The 24,922-nt window shown below is 41.9% G+C and overlaps 2 protein-coding genes across 9 annotated transcripts in view; one reads left to right on the top strand and one right to left on the bottom strand.

Annotated features, from left to right (window-relative positions):
• SSBP2 (single stranded DNA binding protein 2) overlaps positions 1-12,998 on the bottom strand; it is a 135,547-nt gene extending 122,549 nt beyond the window's left edge. For all 5 annotated transcript variants that reach the window (XR_003538412.1, XM_027708816.1, XM_027708817.1 and 2 more), the window contains exon 1: positions 12,874-12,998. Coding sequence is in view for 4 of the 5 variants with exons in the window: in XM_027708816.1 (XP_027564617.1) it covers positions 12,874-12,932 (59 nt within the window). In the remaining variant the exon portion in view is untranslated. The remainder of the gene's footprint in view (positions 1-12,873) is intronic.
• The window catches only part of ATG10 (autophagy related 10), a 528,134-nt gene that overhangs the window by 400,969 nt on the left and 102,243 nt on the right, over positions 1-24,922 (top strand). The window lies entirely within an intron of this gene.

Below are 24,922 nucleotides of genomic sequence, written 5' to 3'. Positions count from 1 at the left end.
TAGGGAATTCCATAAAAGGGCATGTGGATGCTCAGTCCCTCTTATCAGAGCGGGGAATTCCATATAAGGATATCAGAGCGGGGAATTCCATAAAAGGGTACAGGAACATCTTCCCACCTTGCAGGCCTCTACTGACAGCAGTTTTTGGGAAATGGCATGGAGGCTATAGAATACACAGTTTTGGGTTACACCCATCCAGGGATGAATTGGTCCCAGCCGTTCTAACCAGGACACACAGCATCTAACAGAAGGCTAGGATGCTTCTCTCCACCAAAATCTCCATTATTTAGAGAAATAAAAGCCCAGAGAAGAAAGAGAATACTGAAGAAAGGGGAATACTGGGAATACTGTAGTTGAATATCACTTATATGAATGCCTAAGAGATCAATGAAATTTACTTAATTTTACAAACTGTGTGATGTAAATAAAAACATATAGAAAAACTCTGCCACAAAGAAATACTCATATCCCAGTCATTTGAGGTACAAACAGTCTTGGACTCTAGATTACAAATACAAAATATTAAGAGTGGGCTGGAAAATGACAGTTTACTGGATTTGAATCTTTGAATGTAAACGTGAGTACTATGTAAGGACACCTCAACATCTTTACTGAGGAATCTCACAGCATAACTCATGGATTATATCACACCACTGAATGATCTTTTTCTACCAATTTATACCACTCACTTTGGGTGAAAACATGCAAAACACAGAGATGCTGGGAAGCGCCCTATGCTAAACAGTGTGTTGAAGGAAGAGGAGTCAGGATAGCTGGTCCAAGGAGCCCCTCTGTGTATTCAGGCACATCATGTGTTAGTAGAACACACGGAATCTTTATATTATTATTATTACAGCCATAAGGCTGTGGGGCAAAGAGAGTTTGAATACACCTTGATACTTAAGACAGTTTCTGTATTGTTTCAAAAAGTGGTCTGTCCTCTTCAAATATTTATGTTTAGCTAAAATACCCGCTGGCAATTCAAGAGCAGAGGTCCCATCGCATTCATATGACCCAGTTCCCCATATCCACAGATTAACCTCATCTTTCCCAAAGCACCAGTACTCTACTTCCAGCACCATCAGGTAGAAAACAGAATAGAACCATGTACTTCATCCTGGTTTTCACGTTGCTTTCAGAATTCCAAGAATGGAACCAGACTGTGGGGTTCTGTCATTCCCTAGGCCCAAAAGAGCTGGGGGTTAAAAAACCCAAACAAGCCAAAACCAGGCAATCGAAAAGCGGATAAACCCTTAGGGTACCAAAGCTTTTTCAGGTCACTTGGGCTGCCAAAAGGAAAGAAAAAAACCTTTTTTTGAGTAAGCTTGTGTTAATGGCTAGGGGTGTTACCCAGGGAGAAATATGGATGGAAGCTTTTTGGACGAATCAAAAGCTTGTTTTACCAGATAAGCACTAGGGCAGTAGTACATTCTTAGGCAGAAAGAAATTACACATATGGACTACTTTTGCTGTTTTCAGATGCTTTCACTGACATTGATCTAAAGAAACACTTTGCTTTAAGAAGTTTGGCTGTTGGGTGCTCCTAAAGAGAAGTTAATGCAGGTGTTGAGTATAAAATCGGCCTTGGTGAGGTAACTACAGTTTTTACACAATCAACAGGTATGATACAGTAAATTTCATGTTTCCACACCAACAGGACAAGGGTGTAAGGGTGACACTGAATAAGCTCAAAAGTGGACCAAGAGTGCAGTCTGTTAACTCTGAGAATGCCTCTTCTAATTTTACTCCATATTTGAATCAAAACTATTTGTTGTTTATTTTGTGGGGGTTTTTTTCATCAACCTGCTTCTGATGAAGCAGGTGCAGGTGCAGGTGATGCCCAGTTGCCTGTTCTACTCTCCCTTCTAAGTTATATACATGGATCTATGCAAACACACACACAAAAACACACATGCAGACAACATAGTGAAAACAGTCAGTGCCGGGAGAATGCAATGGTCACCTTTCTTCAGTTATGTTAATAATTTAAGTATGCTATTATACTGGAAAACAAGAAGTTCCAAGAAAGTTGTGGGCATGCTAAAAAGTAACATGCACAAAACTGGCCTTAAGTTTAGCTGAAACGCACAACTGAATCACAATTGTGAGAAGAACACAAAAACATTTCCAGTTTGATGCTGCAGAATACACAGCAATTACTTTGCCAAATTCCACTATTGGTCTCTTCACTGTAGTTTCTTGGCTCCCACTGGAATTCTACAAAATAAAGTGTGAAGGCATATATGACACTGTCACAGGTCAGGTTCCCCTTCATTTACCTCTTCAGTTTTTCACTTGTATCCTGAATTACTGAGGATTTCTAATGTTTGTGCAGAGCACTACAAGCCCACAGCTACTTGCAGAAGGTAAAGTTCTCTCAATAAAAACACATAATACCAGAGAGTCCCTCTAACTGTGCTTTGTCTACTGAATGTACACACTTTGCAAGGAAAAATTAAACAGATTATCATCCCCAGCCCCTTCTGCACCACCTTCTCTGGGGAATATCGAACAGGTACACCCACAATATAGGTATGACCCTACGTTTTCAAACGCATTTCTTTGGCTCACAGTCTAAATATTAAACCCACTGAGCCCCTTTTTGACCTTTTTGAAGTATTTCATAACAGCTTTATTACATTACATATGAGTGAAAGACTGTTCAACCCCCTTACCTTGTTTTACAGGAAAAATACGTATGGTTTTATGACAAGAAAAGTTTCTTCTGTCTATTAACCCCTTTTTTTTTTCCAAATGAGTAATCCCACACAGAATTGGAGGCTGACATCAAGCAACTCCAATCTTTCTTTTTTCTTTCAATTTCGAATAATTAAATACAGAGTTACAGGTCTGTTTGGGAAATACTGGGAAAAATTTATAAATAATTTTCTCAATTACCAGAACTAATAGGAAAACACCTGCATCTAGTGCTCCAGTCTGTTTTTCTTTCTAATCATCTATTTAAGATGTTCTGTGAAATAATTCAAAATAATTTTTTTCAATCACTTTTTTCATGTTCCCCAGCTACAGCTGGACAAATTATTTAAGTCTTGCATCTTTAAAGCATAAGACAAGTTTTATTTGGGGGGAGGGTTTGTTTGTTTGTTTTTGCTGCATTACAGTACACTATATTATTTCTAAAAATATTTAAAAATATATATAACTAGGCTTGAAATTGCACATATCTACAGTTTTTGGTCTTGTAAGAGTAAAGATCTTTATTTTATAAAGAGTTAGATGTGCAGACAGTAAAATGAGAAGTGACACTGCATTTGAAGAGGTGCAGCAGAAGTCAGGAACACCAATGTGTTGCAACTCAGATCTGCTTGTCAACCCCATTACCATTATCAGAGACACATTTCCATACTTCCAACACTGTTCATCTTCTGACCAGAAACTCTCTTTTATGCTTCACAGCTTTGCGTACTTTGAACAAACAGTCCTGTGTACAAGCTCTGGGTGTTTATTTGTTGATCATATACTTCTATTCCAACCTAGATCAACTTTCATTTGTATTACTTTGTGTTTACTATATAAACACACAGGAAAACCACACTTAATTCCTCAGGCTGGGATATATGGCTTCAGGTTTTTTAAATATCATCTCCACATGTATATATCCTCTCCAGACTCACATTCGAGGAATATTAAACAGGTTACAATGATTTTAAAGGGTTTTAGCAGTAACTTATCGAATCAAACAGTTCAAGAGACAGACAATGGGAGTTGTAACCTTCACTTCCAGGGCAGTTTCAGATATGGCAAGGGAGCTTCATTATTCTTGATACACCTGATGAAATTCCTGTAACTCACCCACACTTCAACCACAGAAAACCCCCTGTAAATCCCCACCACCACCTCAACTGAAAGGCTGACCTATCAGGAGCAACTGTAGCCATCCAAGATGGGATCCCACCCTTGGAGGGTCAGCTGGGAGAAGAAGATAAATAGAATATTTAGCATGGACAAATCAAAGGGCTTTGGTTTATCAAATGCTCCATGGCAGGAGCATCAGGTGGCGTCTTCACTTCCAGCCTCATAAATCACTGTATTAACAACACAATCCTGCAACCTGTCAGCCCATGATGCATTCCGTCCCAACACTGTCAAGAATAAAATATTTATTAAGGAACTATATAGTTCCATTCCTGCACTCAAGTATCTTCCTCAGAGCTGGCCCTTCCCTCCCAGGGCCTGAGGCTACCTCAGGTTGCCACAGACGTTGCTGGAATTTTTTTTAAACTATAAAAATGGTTTTCAAGACTGACACTTTCTTATAAGCATTAAGCTGTTTATCACAGAAAACACAGCACTCTACCTTCCTCTGATTAGCTGCAAAAGCATTTAATTCCAACAGTGTAACATTCTTATCACCTTTTCCAAATTCATTAGATCAATATAAAAATGCATCTGCTGATGACAAGACATTATCAATATCAAAAAAAGAATTGCGTGCACTGGAGTTTACATATACTGACTACTTATTACTACTGATTACTTACTGCTTCTGTATTTTCAGAACACTGACTTCTTTCTGTAAAAGTTATAGGGGGTTGTAGGTTTGTTTTAAGGTGAAATTTCTCCCAAAAATCAGAGTCATTGGAAATAAAATGGAAATTAATGTAAAACACGGGACACTGTAATCAGTAACTTCCTAATGTCTTCCTCAAGACCGAAATTTCTCTTTCAAAGACAGTATTTTATTTAGGATTGGGACATAGGAAACAAAATAGTCAAGCCTAAATAGCAAACCAGCACTTTCACTGGCCTCTTAGGCCTGATCAATCCTATCAACAGTTTGGGGTTAACATCAAGGGTTGTACTTCAACCAGATCCATATAAACATACTCCAAAAAACCACCAAAAGATGAGCCCAAAGCCAGACCTAAAGCCTAAAAGGATGGGATAGAGCAGCCATGAATTCAATGCACAGAGAAGCCAAACAACCCTCACTATCCACAATCACATCTGACAAACCATACCTGCCATCAGAAATGTGATTTTTGAAATTCGGATTTTCCCAATTTGTCATTTCCTAATTGATATTTGCACAAGAAACAAGGTGGGGGAAAAAAGTGTGATTGGTTTCAGCTCAGATTCAGTTGGGAGATTGTGCAGTGGGTAAGGAGGAACACAGGGGGAAAGTTAATGTATTAAGAGTTTTGATTGTTGGCCTATCACATCCCATCTACGTCAGCTAACACCTTCATGAAATGAAAAAACAGTGTACAATCACATGAAATAAATAATGCAAGTCATCAACAGAATGTTCCTACAAACAAGAGAATGTTTCAAGAAAGTTCTTGCTACCCTGAGCCAATTCCACTAAAATACTTTCATTAATGAGTCATATATAGAAGCACAAAAGTGTACATGATAAATCAGTAACGATTATAAGACCTTCTCGGGACACAAAAAGAATAAGGAATGTTAATAAGAGAAAATTCAATACAGGCAAATGTAGAGTACTGTGCTCAGGAATAAGAAATCAAATACACAAATATGAAATAGGGAATAATTGGCTAGGCAGCTGTATTGTAAAAAGAACCTGGAGGGCATGTGGACTGCAAAATGGATTATTTAAAATACAAAATCAAAACAAACTAAACAAAAAAACCCAACAAACAAAAAACCCCAACAAAGCCCAACAACAATAAACAGGCAAGTGTTCCCGAGAGTATTATCAGCACTGGCTCACATATGTTTTATCTCACAAGAGATAAATTATTTCATTCTGCTCCACTTCATGCTCTGGACATGCTACTATTAATATGGAGACAAAATAAAAACACTCCAGAGGCAAGAATTGCAGAAAGTTTGAAGTGGGGAAAAAAATGACCCATGACAAAAATTTTCAGAGTATTTTTATATTTGATGAAGCTGGAAAGAGAAAAGCTGAGACACAATGGTCTTGACTTAGTGCCATATTTCAGTCTTTCAGAACATGACATTTTATGTTCTCACCTGTTACCTTCCTGGGCCTGGAAGTGAGAAATATCCTACAGACTAGAGAAGCATGGACAGAGGTCATCAAGATTTCTGAATTAATATGTTTGTTGCTATCTGAGGAAGATTTCCTCTCAGGATTTGAAACAACACCTGACCACTGCCTAAACAACCTGGACTTAGGGGTCTGTGGTTTAACTCAGCAGACATTAGGAATAAAAAAACTTCAGTTGTGACTCAACCTGGACTGTCTGTACACCAAAAAAAAGCAGGGAACAACTGGTCCCAACTGCAAGTAACACAGTTGGAAGGCCCTGAAGACGGAGCTACTGAACATTCATGGAGAAAAACCTGGTTGTGTTCTTGGTGGTGCTTTAAAGGAGGAGCTTTAAAGAAGAGCTTTAGCAGAAAACTCTTAAAAGGTGCTGTTTTGATCAAATGCTGATTCCTGCCCTCGCACAGCATCATCACCATCTCAAGAAGTGGCTCTGCCCCATTACAGTGCCACCCTGAATCACACAATCATGGTTTTGTAAGCCTCCCTCCCTAAGCACAGCAGGTTGGTGAGACTGTGCTGCAGGTAAGTATGAACTGTCCACCCTGGGTAACTTCAGAGTGCATTTTCCAATTTCCAGTGTGTCCAAAAGAAAGACGGCAAAAAAACTTACAACATTTAAGTTCCTTTGTCATCTTGTCCTTAGAACCAGTGGCAAGAGAGATGCCGGAAGTTGTACATACGGACTTCTGGCTTATGTGATATTCAAAAAAAAAAAAAAAAAAATCAGGGCTACAGAGCTCAAATTGGGCACCCAATAATTGAGAATTGGTTTTGCCTTTCACTTTTTGCACCTTAGTGCCAATTCTAAAACTGGTTGTCAGGCAAGAGTGGCTTGATACCTATTTTTAAAGGTGAAGCTCAGGCACCGTGGTGCTGGGCACCAAAGAAACAACATATTCCTCCTGTAGGAACAGCAGTATTATGAAACAGCAAGTCAGCCATAAGGCACATACTGCATGACAGCAAAATAGCAAATTATCAAATAGCTACTCATTATGAAAACAATGCTCTTTTCTGTACAATAAAAACCAGGGAGGTTGTGCAGGGAGCTGGTGTGGGGTTTTTTTCCAGAGGAAAAAAAAATCAGTGAACATGCAAATGAGGGCAAAGTGAGAACAGCGCTTGGTATATACCCACACTTTCCAAGTTAAGAGAATCTTATTGGGAATGCAAGCACAGCACCCAGACACAGCACTCAGACACAGAGACACACACTGTTCCAGCTGATTTTGAATGGCAAATTCCATCCTTCCCTCCCAAAGCTCTGACATCTCTGAGCTGCAGATTTCAGAACTACCATGGTCAGTCAGTATTTCATAAGTGTTGGTAGGTTTTGCCTTGAAGATAAGAAATTTACCTCTCAGTCTCCCAGGGGCAGCAAAGGAACGGTCATTTTCCAGCACCTAGAGGGACAGAATGTTCCTCCTAACTTAATAAAAACCCTCCACTTCCTGACCTGCCTCCTTTGCTGTCCTGGCTCTGCTCCCTGCTCTGCACCAGGCCTGCTTCCCTTGTCTGGATGCACCAGCCCCCACCCAGATCTCTGATCCTAATGCCAGTTCCCTTAGGGAGCAATTCTTTGTCTCCTCTCTCCAGACTGGCCATTTCCACCCTGGCTTCCTCCATCCTCCTTCAGGAGCCAGCCCCGGTTATCTCTGTGTCCTGGCATCTCACAGCTGCAGCCTCCAGCGGTTCATATTTACACTTGCCTTACCATCAGCATGTCCAGTCCCAGTTTTTCTCCCCTCTGATCCCAGGATCTGCCCATTTACAATTCTTCTCCCCTCTGACCCCAGGATCTGCCCAGACCCAATTTTGCTCCCCTGTAATCCCAGGATCAGCCCAATCCTGATTTCTCTCCCCTCTGATGCCAGTATCTGCCCACTCCCAATTTTTCTTCCCTCTGATCCCAGTATCTACTCAGTCCCAGTCCCAGCTTTTCTCCCCTGTAATCCCAGTATCTGCCCACTCCCAGTTTTTCTCCCCTCTGATGTTGGTATCTGCTTCGCTCTCAGGAAAGATGAAATATTCAGAGATTACAGTTAGTAAGCCCTAAGCATATGCAAATGCATATTTTTCAAAAGGCTTGTATCCTGGCTAAATACAGATGCTTTGTCATGCAAATGGAAGAAAGACAGATCCCTGGAATCAAATCCCTCATCCTTTTTCAACTACACTTCAAGGAGAGGGGCACATGGTAAAACTTGCAAAAAACTTTTAAAACACTGGGAAACACGTTTTTTTCTCTGCCTAATTTTTAAAACGAGCCACATTTCAACGGAACTTTTACACACAAATTAAATAAACTAACACAAGGCTTAGGTATGCCATTATAAATCTTCCCCCCAAACAGTGAAAGTTCACCAAAGTTATGAAAATCTTCTTGACTACCTTAATATTTAAGCAAAATTAACAGTTTCTGTGTACAGTTTGATCTCCAAGGCAAAGGCTGTTATTGTCAGTGGTCTGAACTGCAGCACATACATTATCTGAAACACCTTCATGTGCTGCCCGAGATACCTGTGCAGCGTAACGGAGCACCTGAAGCACTATGGTCAAGAATAAGTACTGACAAATAGTTACTATTTCCAGAACTTTCCCTTCTGTGCATTTCATTAAAAAGTATATTCCTCTAAAATGACAAGAAGTGTTCTGTTCACGGACTCCCTGAGCAGTACAACTGCAACTTTTGCAAGTTAGACCTGATGGATGAAATCATCATATAAATGTCAAACCTAAACCTTCTAAAACAGGCTGGATTAAACTACTAGCTTTGTTTTCAAAGGGAAAAAAAAAAAAAGATAATGTGTCTTTTAGCATCTGTATGCTCACCATTTCCTAGAAAAGAACAATAAATTTATCACTTAATTTTTATCTGTACCTTACTTCTTTTTTGTAGCCTACTAACATTAGAGGGAAAAAAGTAACATAACTATGTAAACTCATGCAATGCAGTCTTTCCTAATCTGAAGGGGGAAAAAAACCACCACCACCACCACCAACAAAACAAACAAAAACATTAAACACCCCTCCCTGCAAGCAACATCACTCATATAAAGAGCTGTACATCCAAACAGCCAACTACCCAAAACAGATTTGAGGAGAACCAACATTTTGATCACACCTCCTTTTATAATGAATTAAATCATAGTCACTAGTCATCCTTTTATTTTTTAACTGGGGCTGCTGAGCCTCAGTAGGGTTAAGGGCATCCTGGGAAAACAACTAGTTTAGAAGACCAATGGAAGATCAAGACAACTCAAAACACAGAATCCAGTCAGAACTTAGTTTTGCCTTATATGTTCCTTTGAACTACTTTTCTGCATATATATTTTCAAATTAAAATATTATTTATATATAAACAGAGAGTTGCATTTGCAAATGGAACCTGTAAGGTCTGGTCCTCCTTTCTCCAAGATTAGAAGTTTACAGAGTTTCACCCTTCAATGAAATGTCAGTAGGTCCAAGCTCCTAACCTGAAACAGTCCCATTTTAAGGAATAAGGACAAAAAAATAAAAATAAAAAAGTATATCCACTTGCTGTGAAGACATAACAAAAGATGATGTGTAGAAAACTTCTAGGGCTTTTTTCCTTTGACAATGTAGATGGGTCTTATATGGCGCCCTCACAATGGTGAAGAACTACTGTTTAAAACAAGTATTCCATCCTTTATGCAACAGGGAGGCCTGAGCCCAAAATTAAGGCACTGAATGAGAGGAAGGGGCAGAAAGACTCTTGTGATTTTTGTCTCTTCATCTTTTCATGCCTCACAGGTACTGTGTGCCCTCATTTCTTGTGCTACCCAACTGTGCTGTGGCTGTACCTCCCCGGCAAAGAATTAGGGTTTTTTTTCCCTATATTCATCTATTCTTCACACATGTTGTTAAGCTACATAATACAGACAATTTGCCCCAGAGACCAAGCAGAAGCGACAAAGAGAAAGACCATAAAACAATGCCATGTTGGAACTGAAAGTTTGCCAAGGGCTACTATAAATGACTGGCAAAACTTGGTTCATTTTATTAGCAATTACATAACCTCAAAGCACATAAATACTAAAGGCAGAATACAGCGAGATGTACAAACTACAAAACATATTTGGCACTGGATTGTTCTGTAAAATACATCACAACAAATATTGCAAACAACATCTGAACACACATCTTTTCCACACTTGATAAATACTCTTTTCACACCCTAGTCCTCTCACTGGCACACATCCTCATGGGGAATAAATATGTTCCACACAATCAGGCTATGCAAAATCTGAGGTAGTGTAATATTTAAAAAAATTATTTTCTTAGTTATTTCAAGTGTATTTTGGAGATACTTTACTGGCCATAAATTTTAGATACTTACAAGCTTGAGGAGACACAGTAGCCTTAAGTTGCATATTCTGTTCAAGTTGCATATTCTGTTCTAAAAAACTTGGAAATTAAACATAATTATAATCCCTCTCTTCTTGATTAAATAAGTACTTAATGAATCAGTCAAACATACATATTTTTCTCTGTGGTTTACAAATTAAAACAATCTCATGCAGAAGTTGGTGCTGTATTTTTGTAGAGATATTTAATTGGAAGGCAACCATTTTTTTTGAGCACAGCAAAAACTCACGCGTTACCTTGGGACAAGCATTGCATGGCTGTAAAACAGTGTAGTAAGAGGAAAAAAAATGCAATCACAGCTTTTTTGATGTCAGAAAGAAAGCACACAAAAATAGCCAGGATGTGATCTGACCTACTAAAAAGAAACTTTAACAGATGTAATACAATAAAAATCTGAAATGTTGACTATATAATGATATTCCCATCATAAACCAAGTCTCAAAGCTTTTTTTATATTTCCTTTTGTTTGTTTCACTAAAGGAAAAGGGGTGAAGAGGATGTTTCTGAATTCCCAGCTGTGTTCATTTTTAAGTAGATGCTACCATGAAGCTTCTTATCTGTCAAGTCCATGGTGTAAAAACAAACCATTCCAGTGTTTTGCATAAAATAATCTACATGTGAAGAATCCACATTTCCAGCTGTTAGTTACGAATGGGAGACAACGTTTATTGAAATCGAATAGCACCATCTAGCAGGTCCCCCACAACTTTACTTAGGAGGGCAGTTGCTACTTGGCAATAAGTCAGTTCAGCAAGCTCGCCCTGAAGATTATTAAGTATTTTCACAATACATGCAATATTATGTGCTCTAGGACACCAAAAACCTTTAAGAAAAATCAGCTGCAGTGAAAGAATTAGACTGAAAACAGTTTGACCTTTCAGCCCCATGACCGGAGCACTTGTGTATGTGGTTGGTATTAGGAAGTTTTTGCAGAGCAGAATTAAAAGAACATGATCTTCATCTGATCCAACACACAGCAGCCCTATGGATTTGTTTTTAGTCCCACTGTGAGGTCCCACTGTGCCCTTCAGTGATTTACCAAGTGTATTAAAAAACATGAGCAAACATGCAGCAAAAGGAAATGGTTTAATTCGCTAATTTTGTAAAACCAAACAAACAACTCTTCCACTAGCCATTTAAGTAATTATTTTTAAAATTATCCCTACACTGGGAGTAAGAAGTGCCACTAGTTGATCAGATTTTAGTGCCTAAGTTGTGTCTCCCTCTCTATCTCAGCAACCAACGCTTCACCAGTGCGGCCTCTGCCTCTCTCCACTTTCCAATGCCAAAGTTAAGTGCGAAATTGACACTTCAAATTTCCCCTACCATCTCCCTCTCCTGCAGCAACAGAGATGCCTGGCCTGTTCCTGTTCCAGGAAGCGTGCATGCCAGCCTCTGGAACTAGGAAGTCCCTTAACAAAAAAAAACAACCCACCAACCAAAAGAACCAACCCAGCATTAAAAAACAAAACAAAACAAAACAAAAAACTAACAAAAAAACCCTCAAATAACAAAAACAACAAACTAACTAACAACAACAAAAAAAACCACTTTTAGGTAAAGGTTCAGGGCAAATTGCCTGAAGGGAAACTCATCGGCCGTGCCCGGAGCGCAGATCCCAGTGCTGAGCCACCTCCGGAGCGATGCGTTTTTCGGACCAGAAAGGTGCAAACCCGGGCTCTCGACGGAGGTTTGCACCTCTGGAACCCCCCCCCAGCAGCCTGTCCCCGACCTTCTCACCTCCGACACACTTCGTCCCCCTCCTTCTCCTCCTCCTCCTCCTGGCAGGGGCTCTTCCTCCCCCTCCACCGCGGTGGCAAACCAGCCCCGGTCACGCCAAGTCGCTGCCACTACAGGACAACTCGAGGAGCCGCCGTTCATTCCGAAAAACGCGGTCTTCCCCCCAGTTCCCTCGCGGGGCGGGGGCATCCCCAGCACTCCCCGTCGGGATCCCCGCGGGCGGCGGGAACGGAGCTCCCAGAGCGCGGTTCGGATGCGGGGTTTTAAGTGCGATTACAAATAAAGAATAATAATAACAATAATAATACTAACAGTAGTTTTGTCAGGTGGCGGGGTCGGTCGGACCCAGGCCAGGGGTCGCGCCAAGGCACCCCCGATGCCCGCACCCCCTTTGTATGCGCGGAGTTCCCCGGGCGTCGACAATGCAGGGACGGCCAAAAGTTGCGAGGCGGCGAGCTGGGACACGGCGGGACCCGCAGCCCCCCATGCGGGGCTCTTTGTTAGCGGGGCTGTCCCGCACCTTGCGGGGCCAGCAATGGGGCGGCGGGGACCCCTGCGGAACCACCTTGGACGGGGCGCTCCGCGACCCCGCAGCGCTGGGACCCTCGAGCACGGGCGATGCCACCGCACTCCGTGGGGTCCGGCCGGGGGGGGTTGAGGGGAGGAGGGGCTGCGCCGCAAAGTTTAGTTGCGGGGTGCGCGGGGGTTTGCGCAGGGGTTCGTGCGGGGCGTGTACTCACTTCTCCCTGGCCTGGCTGTCGGACGGGACGCTGCTGTTGCTCTTGCCTTTGCCGTACATGCCTGCGGAGAAGCTCCCGACTGTCACGCACCTGTCAACCCATCACCGCCTCCCCGGGACCGGCCCCGTCGCCACGGCGACCGCGCCACTCGCGCGCGCCATTGGCCGGGCCCGCCCCCGGCGCCGTGATGGACGGGGCGCACGGAGGGGCCGAGCGGGCCCCCCGCCCCGCCCCCGGCCCCCCCGCCCCTGCTCCGCGCCGCTCTCGCCGCCTCTCCCCGGCGCAAGGGGGAATTAGAAACGGTTCTAGAAGGATTTTTAAACAACCGGCTGTTCCCGGCGCCGGCCGCCCGCCCGCCGCCGCTGCCGCCGCTGCCGCCGCCGCTGCCGCCGCCGATGGGGGAGCGCCAAGGAGAGACGCAAACTGCGGACCGGACTCACTGCCAGCCCTGTGCCCGCGGCCTCCTAGCCGCGCACCGAGACCCCCCGACCGTCCCCTGCGCCCCAACGAGGGCGGGGGGCACCCCCTGCCCCCTCCTGCCCTCCCCCTCATCCGCCCTCAGCCCCCACGGGGACCCCCCCACCCCGGCCAGACACAGCCCCGAGGGTCCTCTCTCCCCGACGGCCCCCCGCCACAGCGGGTCCCACCCCACCGAGGGTCCCCCTGTTCCCCCACCGGGGGAGGGACCTTCCTCCTTTGCGATGGGAGGGCGAGTGCCGGGACTGGCCTTAGGCGGCTGGAGCTGGGGAGGAAAGGTTTCCTGAACCAAAGCAGCGTGGCTTTTTAGAGAGGCTTAGGGGAAAAAAAAAAAAAAAAAAAAAAGGAAAAAACCCACCGTACCACCGTAGCACTGCCCCACAGTCTCTAAAGAAAATTCAAGGAAATGCTTTGATTTTTTTTTTTCCGAGTTACATCGCAATAATTGCGTGTCCACAGGAGGTGGTAGGAAGGGAGCAGCCACTGGGGCCATTTATTGCCTTATTTATTTTTTTTTTGTCTTCCTCCTAAACCGCAGTCCCAAATTTTGCAGATTTTGATACCTGCTTACGTTTAAAGTGCGACTAACCTTGCAAACCCACTCATGTGCGTAATTCTTGGGTGGGGGCTTTTAGTGGTTTAATGTTTTAGTGTTTAATGCCAAGCCCTTTCTCAGGTCGGGTCAGGTTGTAAATGTGCCCATCTCTGCGTCCTGTGGGCAGGCAAAGGTCACAGGCAACCAGCGCCACAAAAAACCCCAATCAAGATTGGAGGAGGGAAGTTGTGCCAGACGTGGACCACCAGCATCTGTTTATCATTGCTGGAGCTGCAAGGGGGAAAAAAAATCCTCTGGATTTTGAGCTGCCAGAGCGAAGGGAATGGTTGGTGAGGTGAAATTGGGGGGGAAGGGGGAGAAATAGAAGTATTGATGAGTGACTGGAATAAATTAGCGATGTCAGCAGAGACAACGTGAAGGAACAAGAGAGGCTGGAGAATCTGAGGTGCTTGTAGCAGTTCCCTACATGGTGTGGGTTGTGTGGGATGTCTGTACTGTTGCAACCCACCACAGTAATTCATCAGATTAGAGCACACCACAGTAAATCCCATTTTGTGCCAAAGCTGGTTGTCTTAGGCTTATACCTAATTTTTTCATATTTTTTTAATTAACAGTGGGAGAGAGTGGTTGGAGTGAGTCTAGAGAGAGAAGTAAATTAGGCTGACATCAGCCACCCTGGTGGGATCAAGGCTCCTGCTCCCAAATTACACCCACAAGTCCAGAGGAAGAACAACAAGGTGGCAACAGCGGGTTGTGGTGTGAGGAGAAAGAGGGAAAACAGAAAAAGAGGGAGGAAGGAGTGAATGGAAGGGTAGGAAAAGCTCACAGAGGAAGTGAAGGATGAGGAAATGAGGAAGCAAATCACAAGCACAACGCACGAAGAATTTAAGTGATAAAAGTGGGAAAAGACAAGGAAGAATATAAGAAGTTAATGCAACGTGAACCGAAAGGAGGAGTTCTGGCCTCATTTAGACAGAATAATGCTTACATGTGTTGTGCCGTGGAGTTTAGGTTGGACATGAGGCTGATGGCATTCAAGGGTGAACATGGGCAGCAGAAAATGGTGCAAAGGAAAGAATCAGGACATAAAACAAAGAAAAGACTTGGGTTGTGGGTAAGACATAAAAAACGAGATTTGGTGAGGGAAGGAAAAGAGTGAGCGTGGATATCCTTGGTCGAACTACAAAGGTAAAAGACACTAGTACAGATCATCGTAATCCAGAGTACAGTTTCCATCTGAATATTTGCTTGTGCTTGAGGAAGAACCATTATCACCCCATCAGATATGATGAGTATCTCCTGTTCAATGCTTTATGCTGACATCCTGAGCCATGGTTTTAGCAGGGCTTTCACACCAGACTGATAACAGTGGCGAAATCCTTCCCGGGTGGGACAATCATCAAAATCTCTTGTTTTGTTTACCTCAATAGCTTTGGTTGATTTATTTGTGGTTCCGAGGGGGGGTGTATTTTGAGAAGGTGGCTGTATCTGTGTTCTGTCAGCCCTGGAAGGGGAGAAGTTTTGTTCTTGAAAAGGACAACGTTGAGGTGTTTCCCAAAAATGTGATGGTGAAATAGCTGTTAATGTTCTTTTGATATGCAGCACAGCTAAAAATGCTTTGTTCCCATTTTTCATGTGATTTATTTGCATTCCTGTGATTTATTTTGGTCTGAAGGACCCCAAATTACTTGTGTGCTCACAGATCAAGATGTGATCTGAGGCAGAGCATGAGGAACTTCAGGAGGGCAGGGCTGGATGCTGAGACAGGATCAGGATGGCCCCGTTCCCAGTAAGGCTGGTGAAACTTCTCTTTACAGGTCTGCTTCCCAAGCTACCATTAAAACTCAGGTGATGACTTTGTAATTTTGCTTAGAGATCCTTCAGTGGAAAAATGCAGAAATAGTGCTAACAGTTATTTATTAAGTACAAAAAGGAATAAGGTGCTTGCAGGGCACTGCTGCGGGTTTGCCCGGCTGATGTTACCACTGCATTTGGAGGAATTATATCGGAGTATCATCTACCAGCATCATATGAACAAAATCTCATCATGTGAATGCAAAAGTTTGCTTAGTAAGCAGGTAAATTAACAAAACCCACCCAAACAGTCTTACCAAGTTTGATGTGTCATTAGTTCTTTCTCAAAGTGTGGATACTCCTATAATATCCGTGTATCCTTGCCCTTGCTCCAGTCGTTCTGAGCACAAACATTATTCTCAGCAGCAGCAGTTGTATCTCATGAGGCCAGCGCTGTAATTAATGAGATTTGAGGCACAAGTACTGAGACAAAATTTATGTTTCCAGTATCCAGAAATGAAGATCCAATCTATGGTGAAAATGGGGATAAGGGGTGGCAGTACTTTAAAGCTTCTCAAACCGACATTGGAAAGGAATTCACAATGTATTTTTAGAGCATTATAAAAATCTCTTACATAATGCTGATTAATTCTTAGGTTTTAGGGAAGAGCGCTAGGCTTTGTGTATAAAAGTGTTGACCAGCTAAGCCACTGAAAGGGGCTGGTTTGGGCCGGATTTTTTTTTCCCCCTTTAACTTTTTCTTGGTTACAGAAAGCTGCAATTATTCAGTTATTACAGGATTTTGCTTTTGTTTGGGTGTGTATGAATATTTTTCTGGAAACTGCATGTTATTCTTGGAAGTCTTTATCATTTTAAAGCATATGTTATGTTATCACCCTGTCTGAGATATAGGATAGCTACAAACTGGGTGGGGTTTTTTTCCCCCTCTGTCTTGCTGTAGCTAGTTACGTTATGGATTAACGTTAAGGATATCTGCAGTGAAACATTACTTGTGTGGCTGTGTAGGACTCACTTAAACAATGCCACTTATATTACAGAATCATTATTTTCCTGGTGCAGTAATACATACAATTACTTTATATTTCTGCCCATTCTGTTCCTTTTCAAAATTATTGATTAATCTAACTGGCAGGTTTCACACAGCTCCTAACAAAGGGCTATTCAGGAAATAAAGTCAGTAAATGGTACTCCCTTATTTTAATTGTGGTTATCTATACTTATCGTTGTGTAGCTGGGAAGATTTTTTGGACAAGATATCATGGAAAAGGGATGCTTTTCTTTAGTCTTTTTCAACAGACATGTGACCGAGGCAGCTTTGAAGCCTTTCTGAAAAATCCTCCTTCCTTCTGTAGAATGTTTAATCTTCCTGTGGAGTGTCGAACTATGAGACTCACTCTGCAGAATTCCATTCTTGTGCCATACAGATGAGTAAGAACTGCTCAGGTAAGTGAGGTGAGTCCTTAATTGTTACTGCAGAATGAAGGTAGGAGGAATGTGTGGGTCCAAACAAAATCTTTATTTGCCCCTCTTTTCTACTCAGGAGGAAATGAAAATACTTATAGCTCAGGGGTAGGGAGGGATGATCCTTATGGGTCCCTTCCAGATATTCTGTGATTCTGGGTCTCAAAGAAAGGCTTACTAATAACCCAGTAGCTCATTTCGCTTTCTTTTTCCAGCGAAACCCACAATTTTCTTCTGTCTTTGGAGAAGGAGCAAAGATGCTTTTACAGCCTCCTGTTACACAGTTCATCCACGAAGAGGCCACACAAATATGACCAGCTTAGAAAAAAAACTTGGTGAGAATAAACCTTTATTGCTCTCACTGGCTGTGATAGGTTTGATCACACATGTGAGTGCTCAGGCTCCCAGTTTGCAAACATGTGCAATTCAGAATAGGGGAAATGATCTGTAAAGGGCACACAGTCTGAACCCTACAGTGGAAAAAAACACGTTTGTGTGTACTGGTTTCCTCCACAATTGCTGTCACAACTTCGTTCTCTGGTGTTTCATGTGGTTTCAGCTCTCCCTAATGCTGTTTCCAGTGGAGGGGCTCTCACACACGGACGCTCACGTGTGTGTCTTTGGGGCTCACTAAGACAAATCATGTTGTCTCTTATGAAGAAAAGTTCAGAAACAGTCTCCTTCCTCTCTCCAATCACAGATTTTTACTTCTAGAACTGGAATTGATACTCTTTTTTTTGTGATGTTTAATTAATAATTGGGTTTAAATTGTTTCTGACATATACATAAACACACGTGGCATGTGAGGTCATTGTTTAGCTGGTTGTTTTAAGCCATCTGACTGAAACTATGTTTTACCAGACAACCCAGTCTGTGGGGGAAAAAAAAAGTAAGAAAAAAGAGTACATAGTCTCTGTTATTAATCATTTGAAGGATAGCTGAAAGTCACCATTGCTGGTTCAGTGATGTGTCACATCAGGAATGTGATTCTTTGTGCTGCGTGTGGCAATGACCAGAAGAAAAACAGCTTGAGAACTGAGGATATGGCTGGATGTGAGGCTAAATGGGACCCTGATCCCACATGAAGCTCCACATGGGCAGATCTATCTTTGCATGATGTGGGTGCAGGGAGGGATTTGTGACAAAGGACTTTGCTGCTACAGTGCCTTTGCTGCCACTTTTAGCAGTTAGTGCTGTGCTAAAAAAAAACCCCCAACAAACAAAAACCCCAACCAGAAATCACATTAGCAGCATCAAAATTGCTTTTATTTTCAGGGTCACTACCCTCAGCAATATGTTGCAGGAAAAGGTTGATCACAGTATGGAGTTGCTGATAATTCCTGAGTTGGTTTGACATATGCAGACTGCTGTTGACTTCGACAGGCTTATTTAACACATTTGTTTCTTTTGGGTTTAGGATTAGTCAAAATGCAATTTTGTGAAGCTATACTGAGGAGGTTGCCTGTCATGGGCTGTAGGCCTGGCAGGACTCAGGTTGCACAAGTATAACAGCAAAAAGACTTAGACTTTAGCCAAGAGTTAGCCATGATTAGGGCAAATAACCTCTTCAGAATGCTCAAGATTTTTACGTATATTGAATTCTGTTCATAAAAAAGAGATTCCAGAGCAAGCAGCAATGCTCAAAGTGAAGATCTGGGAAAATAAATGGCCCAAAGCTGTCATACTGTGACAGCCTTGGCAAACCTTTACACAGTTTTATAAAACAAACACGTGTGATGTTCTGTTCTCTCAGTTGGTCTTTACATTAGAAGTTCACACTTAAAAGATGAATGAAATGGTTCTCTCTCTCTCTCTCTACATATTTACTGAGCACATATTGGTGGATTAAGTGCTGTACCATATCAGCGCATCCAAACCTACAGCCGCTCTGTGCAGCTTTTCTGCCTTCTTTGAGGTGTATAACCCCCAGAAGATGGAGATCATTCCAGCCTGTTTTGTGGGCTTGATATTCCAAGGAACTAGTTTCTCTGGATCTCAAAAATCATAGAAAACAGAACAATTGTCTATGGTGTTGCTCTTCTTCTCAATGAGTACAAAATGTACCAGTGGACTCTGAGTGTTATTTCATTTGTTTTCAACACCAAGATTGCAGCTGCTTCTACAATTTGTGAACTACTTGAGCTTTTTGGGTTCAGTTAAGAATAGATGTATTGAAAAGAGAGAAAATTTCACCCTGTTTTGGAGGCGTGGCCCAAGGAGAGGGTAGTGATGATTAAAAACACTGGCATGTATCAAATCAATTATACCAGCTGGCCGATAGCAGTGTTAAAAGCAAGGAAGGAAATCACAGCATTATTCATCAGTTTATACTTATATATGTTTTGTTTCTCTTAACTCGTACACAGACATGCACATGATATTGTTCATATATATTGTTCATCTGGTAAGGAAGAAATAAAAAAAGAAATTGATACCAGTGTGCATGTGTGTTCAAAAGCTTAGTGAATTCTTCAAGCTCTGCTAGGGATCAGGTTTCATGAAACTGCAATTAAAAATCCTTTTTTTACCTCGTCTTTGTGTGTTCTGAGGTGGGTTTGTAAGGTTTGAATTACTGGGTAATCACCAGGAAGTCTCCTTTGCATGAGCCTGCAGCTGGGAAATGGACAGTTTAATATTAATGGAAAGAACAAACTCTTCTCCTTTCTCTCTCCTTTCTTATCTGCACTTCTGCTTCATAGTTTCCTTCTCCAATGTCCCTATCCTGAAATTGCCTTTGTGGAAGTCCAGGATGAACTACAAAACCAGGAGTAGAGCCCAGTTTTTCAAAATCCCATTTAATGACTGCAGTGAGCATCATATGACACCAACCTGTGAATATTCTGGGTAGAAAAAATCAGATTCATTGATGTATCCGTAATTATTTATTTAACTGAGAAACTAATATCACATGAATCACATGCAGACTTTCCTTCTAAAATAGTTATTAAGTGCCGTGCCATCACCATGCCAGGGGGAGGTATAGAAATAATCACCTCTGGCTTCTAAGGGAAGAAAAGTATTAAATGTTCATCGAGAATGAATTGGCAAAAATGACTGAACTTTAATAGAAGTAAACAGCAGCACAGTGTCTGTAATGTGGTGTATATCCACTTCACGTCCATCCTGGCTTCGCTTCCAAACAAGTTCAGCAAGAAATTGAAGTTAGGTTTAGCACATCACCACTTTTTTACATTAAAGGACACTTCTTCATTTAAGCCAACTGCTGAAAATCCAGTATGATGGATAAGAGAGGACAACCCCAAAGCAGGATCTCTAGATCTAAGGTAAACATAAAGTTAACCCTTTTTGGGCTTTCTAGCACAAAGCAGCTCTTGGCATGCAAAGGGATGTTAGAGCCTGTTGAGAGCTCACAGAAGCCGTGGGACTCAACTAAGAGCTCCAGAAGGGTTTCTTCTTCTCCATTTATGCATGTAAATTGTATATTTGAACAAAAGCCTTTGCTGATGACCTCTCTGCTGGTGTTTGAGCTGTGCTTCCCATGTCTAAGTTCAGTGTTGGTATTTAGGGAGCTGAACTGAACGAGCTCCTCTGACCTCTTGTGAGAGATCTGTTTGCACAGGCAGAGTGTGGTTCTCAGGGCTAAAGCCACTTGGTTTCTCCCCAGGTGATCTTTCTGTCCAAAAAAATGTGGTACTGTGGGTCTATGAGGAGAACCAAGCCCTGGTCTGAGTGGCTGGAACAGGGATCATTACAAAACCGGGTCCTGAAGGAGAGAACAAAGATGCCTTAGGGCTGTGTAACAAGCAGAGCCTTCTCCCATCAGTTCTCTCCTGTTGAGTTCTCCATATTCTTACTGCCTGTCATGTTGTTTTCCTAGGATATCTGAGGAGGGAGGAGCCTGAAATTTAAGGCAAATTGTGTTATTTAAAATATCCTTCTTTTATGGTTAAAATTTATAGCCCAGCTTTGTGACGCTCGCCTCCTGACCTGTGGTAGCCTTTTTCCCTTGGTGATTTAAAAGTGACCTTGAGAAGCAGAGATATTTTCATTTCTTCCATTTCCTTTCCTTTCCTATTTTTTCCCTTCGTTTTCTTCTGCTCTTAAAAGAAAAACAAAACTAAACAACTCCAGAACATTCTTCCAGCAACACAAGATATGTCTGACTAGTGCATCCCAAGGTATGGATTTCAGTGAGGAAGGAAGACATGCATTTTTTATGTGACTGTTGCTACCAGACAAGAGTGCAGGGCAGGAAGGCAGGTCTGGAAAACCTTCTCTGTGGACTGGGAGGGCATCATGTCCCATTATGGCAACTTACTTAATTCCAGACAATGGCCAACAAACCAGGGATGTGCAAAGACATCTGTATGGAAGAGAGGGGGCTTTTTAATCTTGCACACTGGCCACAGGGGTTTTGGTTCAGAAACAGGCAGGAGTTATATAGAATTCCCAGAATACAGCTGGTGCACCCATAACTGCATTGGCTATAATAGGATTTTTTACTGTGCTAGGAATGAAATATCAGGCTCTCATTGTTATCTTTCCTTGTGCAGCTGTAAAGAATTTATTTGTGATTTTTACAATATCCAGAGGTGGTTCCTTTGTACCCTTTTTCAATAAAGTTGAAATGCCAAAAGTTCTCTAGTTTGTCATTACTCTTTCCCCAGCACAAAACCCTTGTAGAAATCCTGAGACTGGCATCTCTGTCTGATTGTAAGCCTTCTCTTAAAGAGACCACCTTAATTTCCCTGTGTGGCTGGTCTTTCTGATGCCATTCTTCGGTCAGTCCTAATATTGAGCCTTTTCCAGCATGTTGACATGCCAGACTGGTGAGATGTATATTTGTGGTTCTCAACACATTATTCTTTGTGTTCTTGGCAAAAATCTGGGTCATACCTCAGGTTTTAAGCATTCAGTCTGTTCAAATTTCTTGTAAGCCTGAAGTGTCCCACCTTAGAATGGAAAAAGTGTTATCTATTACTGTGGGCATAAAAGTGTTTCACTTGGAGAAGATCTCTCAGTTGCCTGGAAAACCAAGGAATCAGGGAGCCATTTCACTTCCTTTTGTAAGACTACCATTCTTTAAAGAGTTTGGCCCTGATTTCTTGTTGCCTTAAGGGGAATGAGGAGTAGGCAGTGATGTGACTTCCCAAACATTCCACTTTTCCATCCTCAGTCAGTGGCTGTTCCTGAGAATTGTTCTGGATTTGATTCTGTGGTTTGAGCGTATTCAATCCTGACAAACACAGCCTTTTTTTTAAAAGCTGTCAGTATTAAAGGTAACTTTCATGTTAATGGAAATGACAAATTAATCCTGCAAAGAAATACACAATAATAAGGAGAGGCTGTTTTAGATTATATTTCTCTTTCTCCTTGCATGCTGGTTCTTTAAAATCAATGTTAAGAAACATCTTCTTTTTTTCCAGTTGGACTTTTTTTTCCTCTTGCACTGACTTTTATGAATCCCCTTTCACCTCCATAGGTGCTTGCCATGTCTGGGGAAACAATACACTCTAAATTCAGATGTAGCAGGTCTGATCGTGTTGTCTGATCATGTTTCCCATTGAAACCAGGACCATTTGGGACAGTGTAGGACTAGGAATTATTGCTAAGGAACAAAGAAACAACAAACTTGCAATTTTTGGAAGGACATGAGGGAAACTATGAAGAAAATCTTTCTCTTAACCCCTTCCAGTGAACCTACCACATATATACAGATCTTCAACAACCATTTGCCAACAGTCTTCTCATTCGAGAAGTACTTGGACCAGATGGAAGTCAGAGCAGTAGGGGACTAATAAACTGTTTTAAGGTTCCCAGATTAGGTCTGCTTAAAAATTAAAAATGGATTTACAAATGCAAGCATCCAATCAGAATGTTCTGATTTCCGTGTTTCCAGCAGTATCTGGCTCCTAACACAAATACAAATGTCATAATTTGTTTTCCATCCCCTCAGATGTCAATGTAAACAATCTTTTGGATGGATCTGGATGTTTCTCTGCATCAGTATGAAGCCCAACTCAACAGTATTGTGTGAGTTTATTAGAAACAGAAGGGGAATCTGACAAGTTTAGTGACATTGTCCAAGCTATCTGAAACAGAGAGAAAGTCTTACTTAATGAAAAGCACATTAGACTTTAAGATATGTGCTATATTTGTTGTTTCAGTTAACATTAGGAGCCAGCCATGTCAAGACTTGAGCTAAAATGACCAGGCCAAAGGAAAAAGCATAGGAATGGGCAACATGTTTCACACAACTCACTATCTCCTGAAGCTGTTAAAATGTTTTGTGATGATATTCTCTTTTCTCTCAAAATCCTTGAGGAAAGTTCATACAGGAACAAAACTTGGGGAAGGCAACATTCACTCCATTCATTCATATTTGTTTCTATTTCTTCCCTTTCTATTCGTTTTCCTATTCCTTTTAAGAATAACCTGATGCATTTTACCCTGAAAATTTTATATATATATATATATATATATTGATTCTTGTCTTCCAATTTGAATTTGAATCCAATCAACTGGATTTCCCAAGGAAGTCTCACACTCAGACCCAAGTTACCAAAAGCATTTGTTTACTGATTGCAAACTGTTATTATCTGTTGACAGCGGGCTTGAAGCCCATCTTGAAACTGACTTATTGGAAATACTTTAGGACTTATTTTTCAGAAGCAGTTCCGGCAAGCAGATGAACCTGAGTGGGTACTGCATATAAAATTCTCCTGTTCTGCTCTTGGTGTGGGGATTCAGGGGTCGGTGTAACCCAGAATGAAGGATGCTGGAGCAGTGTTTCCACACTTGCCTTTAGGCCTGGCTCTTCATTTTGAAGTGCAGTCACTCCTTGCTCAGCTGACAATGTTGTTTACCACAAAAGGCTCAGCAAAAAACTACTGCTAACTTTGCTCCATAGTCAGTTGTGTTTCTGGAAATCAATTTCCAGGCTGCTGTGAGGAGGTTTATGGCAGACTGTCTCTCCTGACTGCCAGAAGTTGCACAGGACCTTTTCATGCACAAGCAGCGGGTTTTAAAATATGCCCTTGCTTAGGCACATTATTATTCTGACATCTCAAAGTTATGTTCTCACTCGTCACCATAGAAATGATTATACAATTACGTACCCATTTTTCCACAGAAGGGCTGCCTGTGTGTCTGGATATGGATACAATGGCTCTCCAAGTCACTGAGGAATTGCTTGACTGCAAATCAGAGACCATCGCTTCGCTTCCCAGGACCTGGCAGGGAAGGAGCAGCTGCTGACCAAGCATGTTTGGAGAGGAGCAGGCAAGGCAGGCTGTGGGCAGGTTCCCTCCTGCATGCAGCAACACACCTGGCTCATCCTTAAGGAATTTCCTCACTTACTCAATAATACACATTGTATTACCTCTTTTTAAACTCCTTTCAAGTTAAATTTTGATTTCTGTCCCACTATTCTATTTGTTAGCAATTTTTTTTCTACAGAAATAATCTTTTATGAATCCTGGGTTTAGTTCTCAGGTTCCCAGCAAGTCCTAAGAATTCCCTTCTCTGAGCAGTATATGCATTAAGGACTCTCATCAAAGCCCTTTTCAAATTCCAAACTATTCTAAGACTGATTTGTTCCTGCATGTCAAGGAAAAGAGACACTACAGCGTTACATAAAATGTTCTGCTGTTGTTTCACATCTTCTGAAGGCATCACCCTGAGAAAAACTATTGACAAACAAGAGGTAATTTCAGAGAAGGAACAAAACAAAATGTTCAGATGATGATGTGATAGAATTTCTGGTTTTATATATATATA

The sequence above is a fragment of the Neopelma chrysocephalum genome, unplaced genomic scaffold, assembly GCF_003984885.1.
Source record: "Neopelma chrysocephalum unplaced genomic scaffold, ASM398488v2 Primary Assembly neopelma1_96545, whole genome shotgun sequence".
In the NCBI taxonomy this organism is placed as follows: Eukaryota; Metazoa; Chordata; class Aves; order Passeriformes; family Pipridae; genus Neopelma; species Neopelma chrysocephalum.
This window is presented reverse-complemented; position numbering and strand designations above follow the sequence as displayed.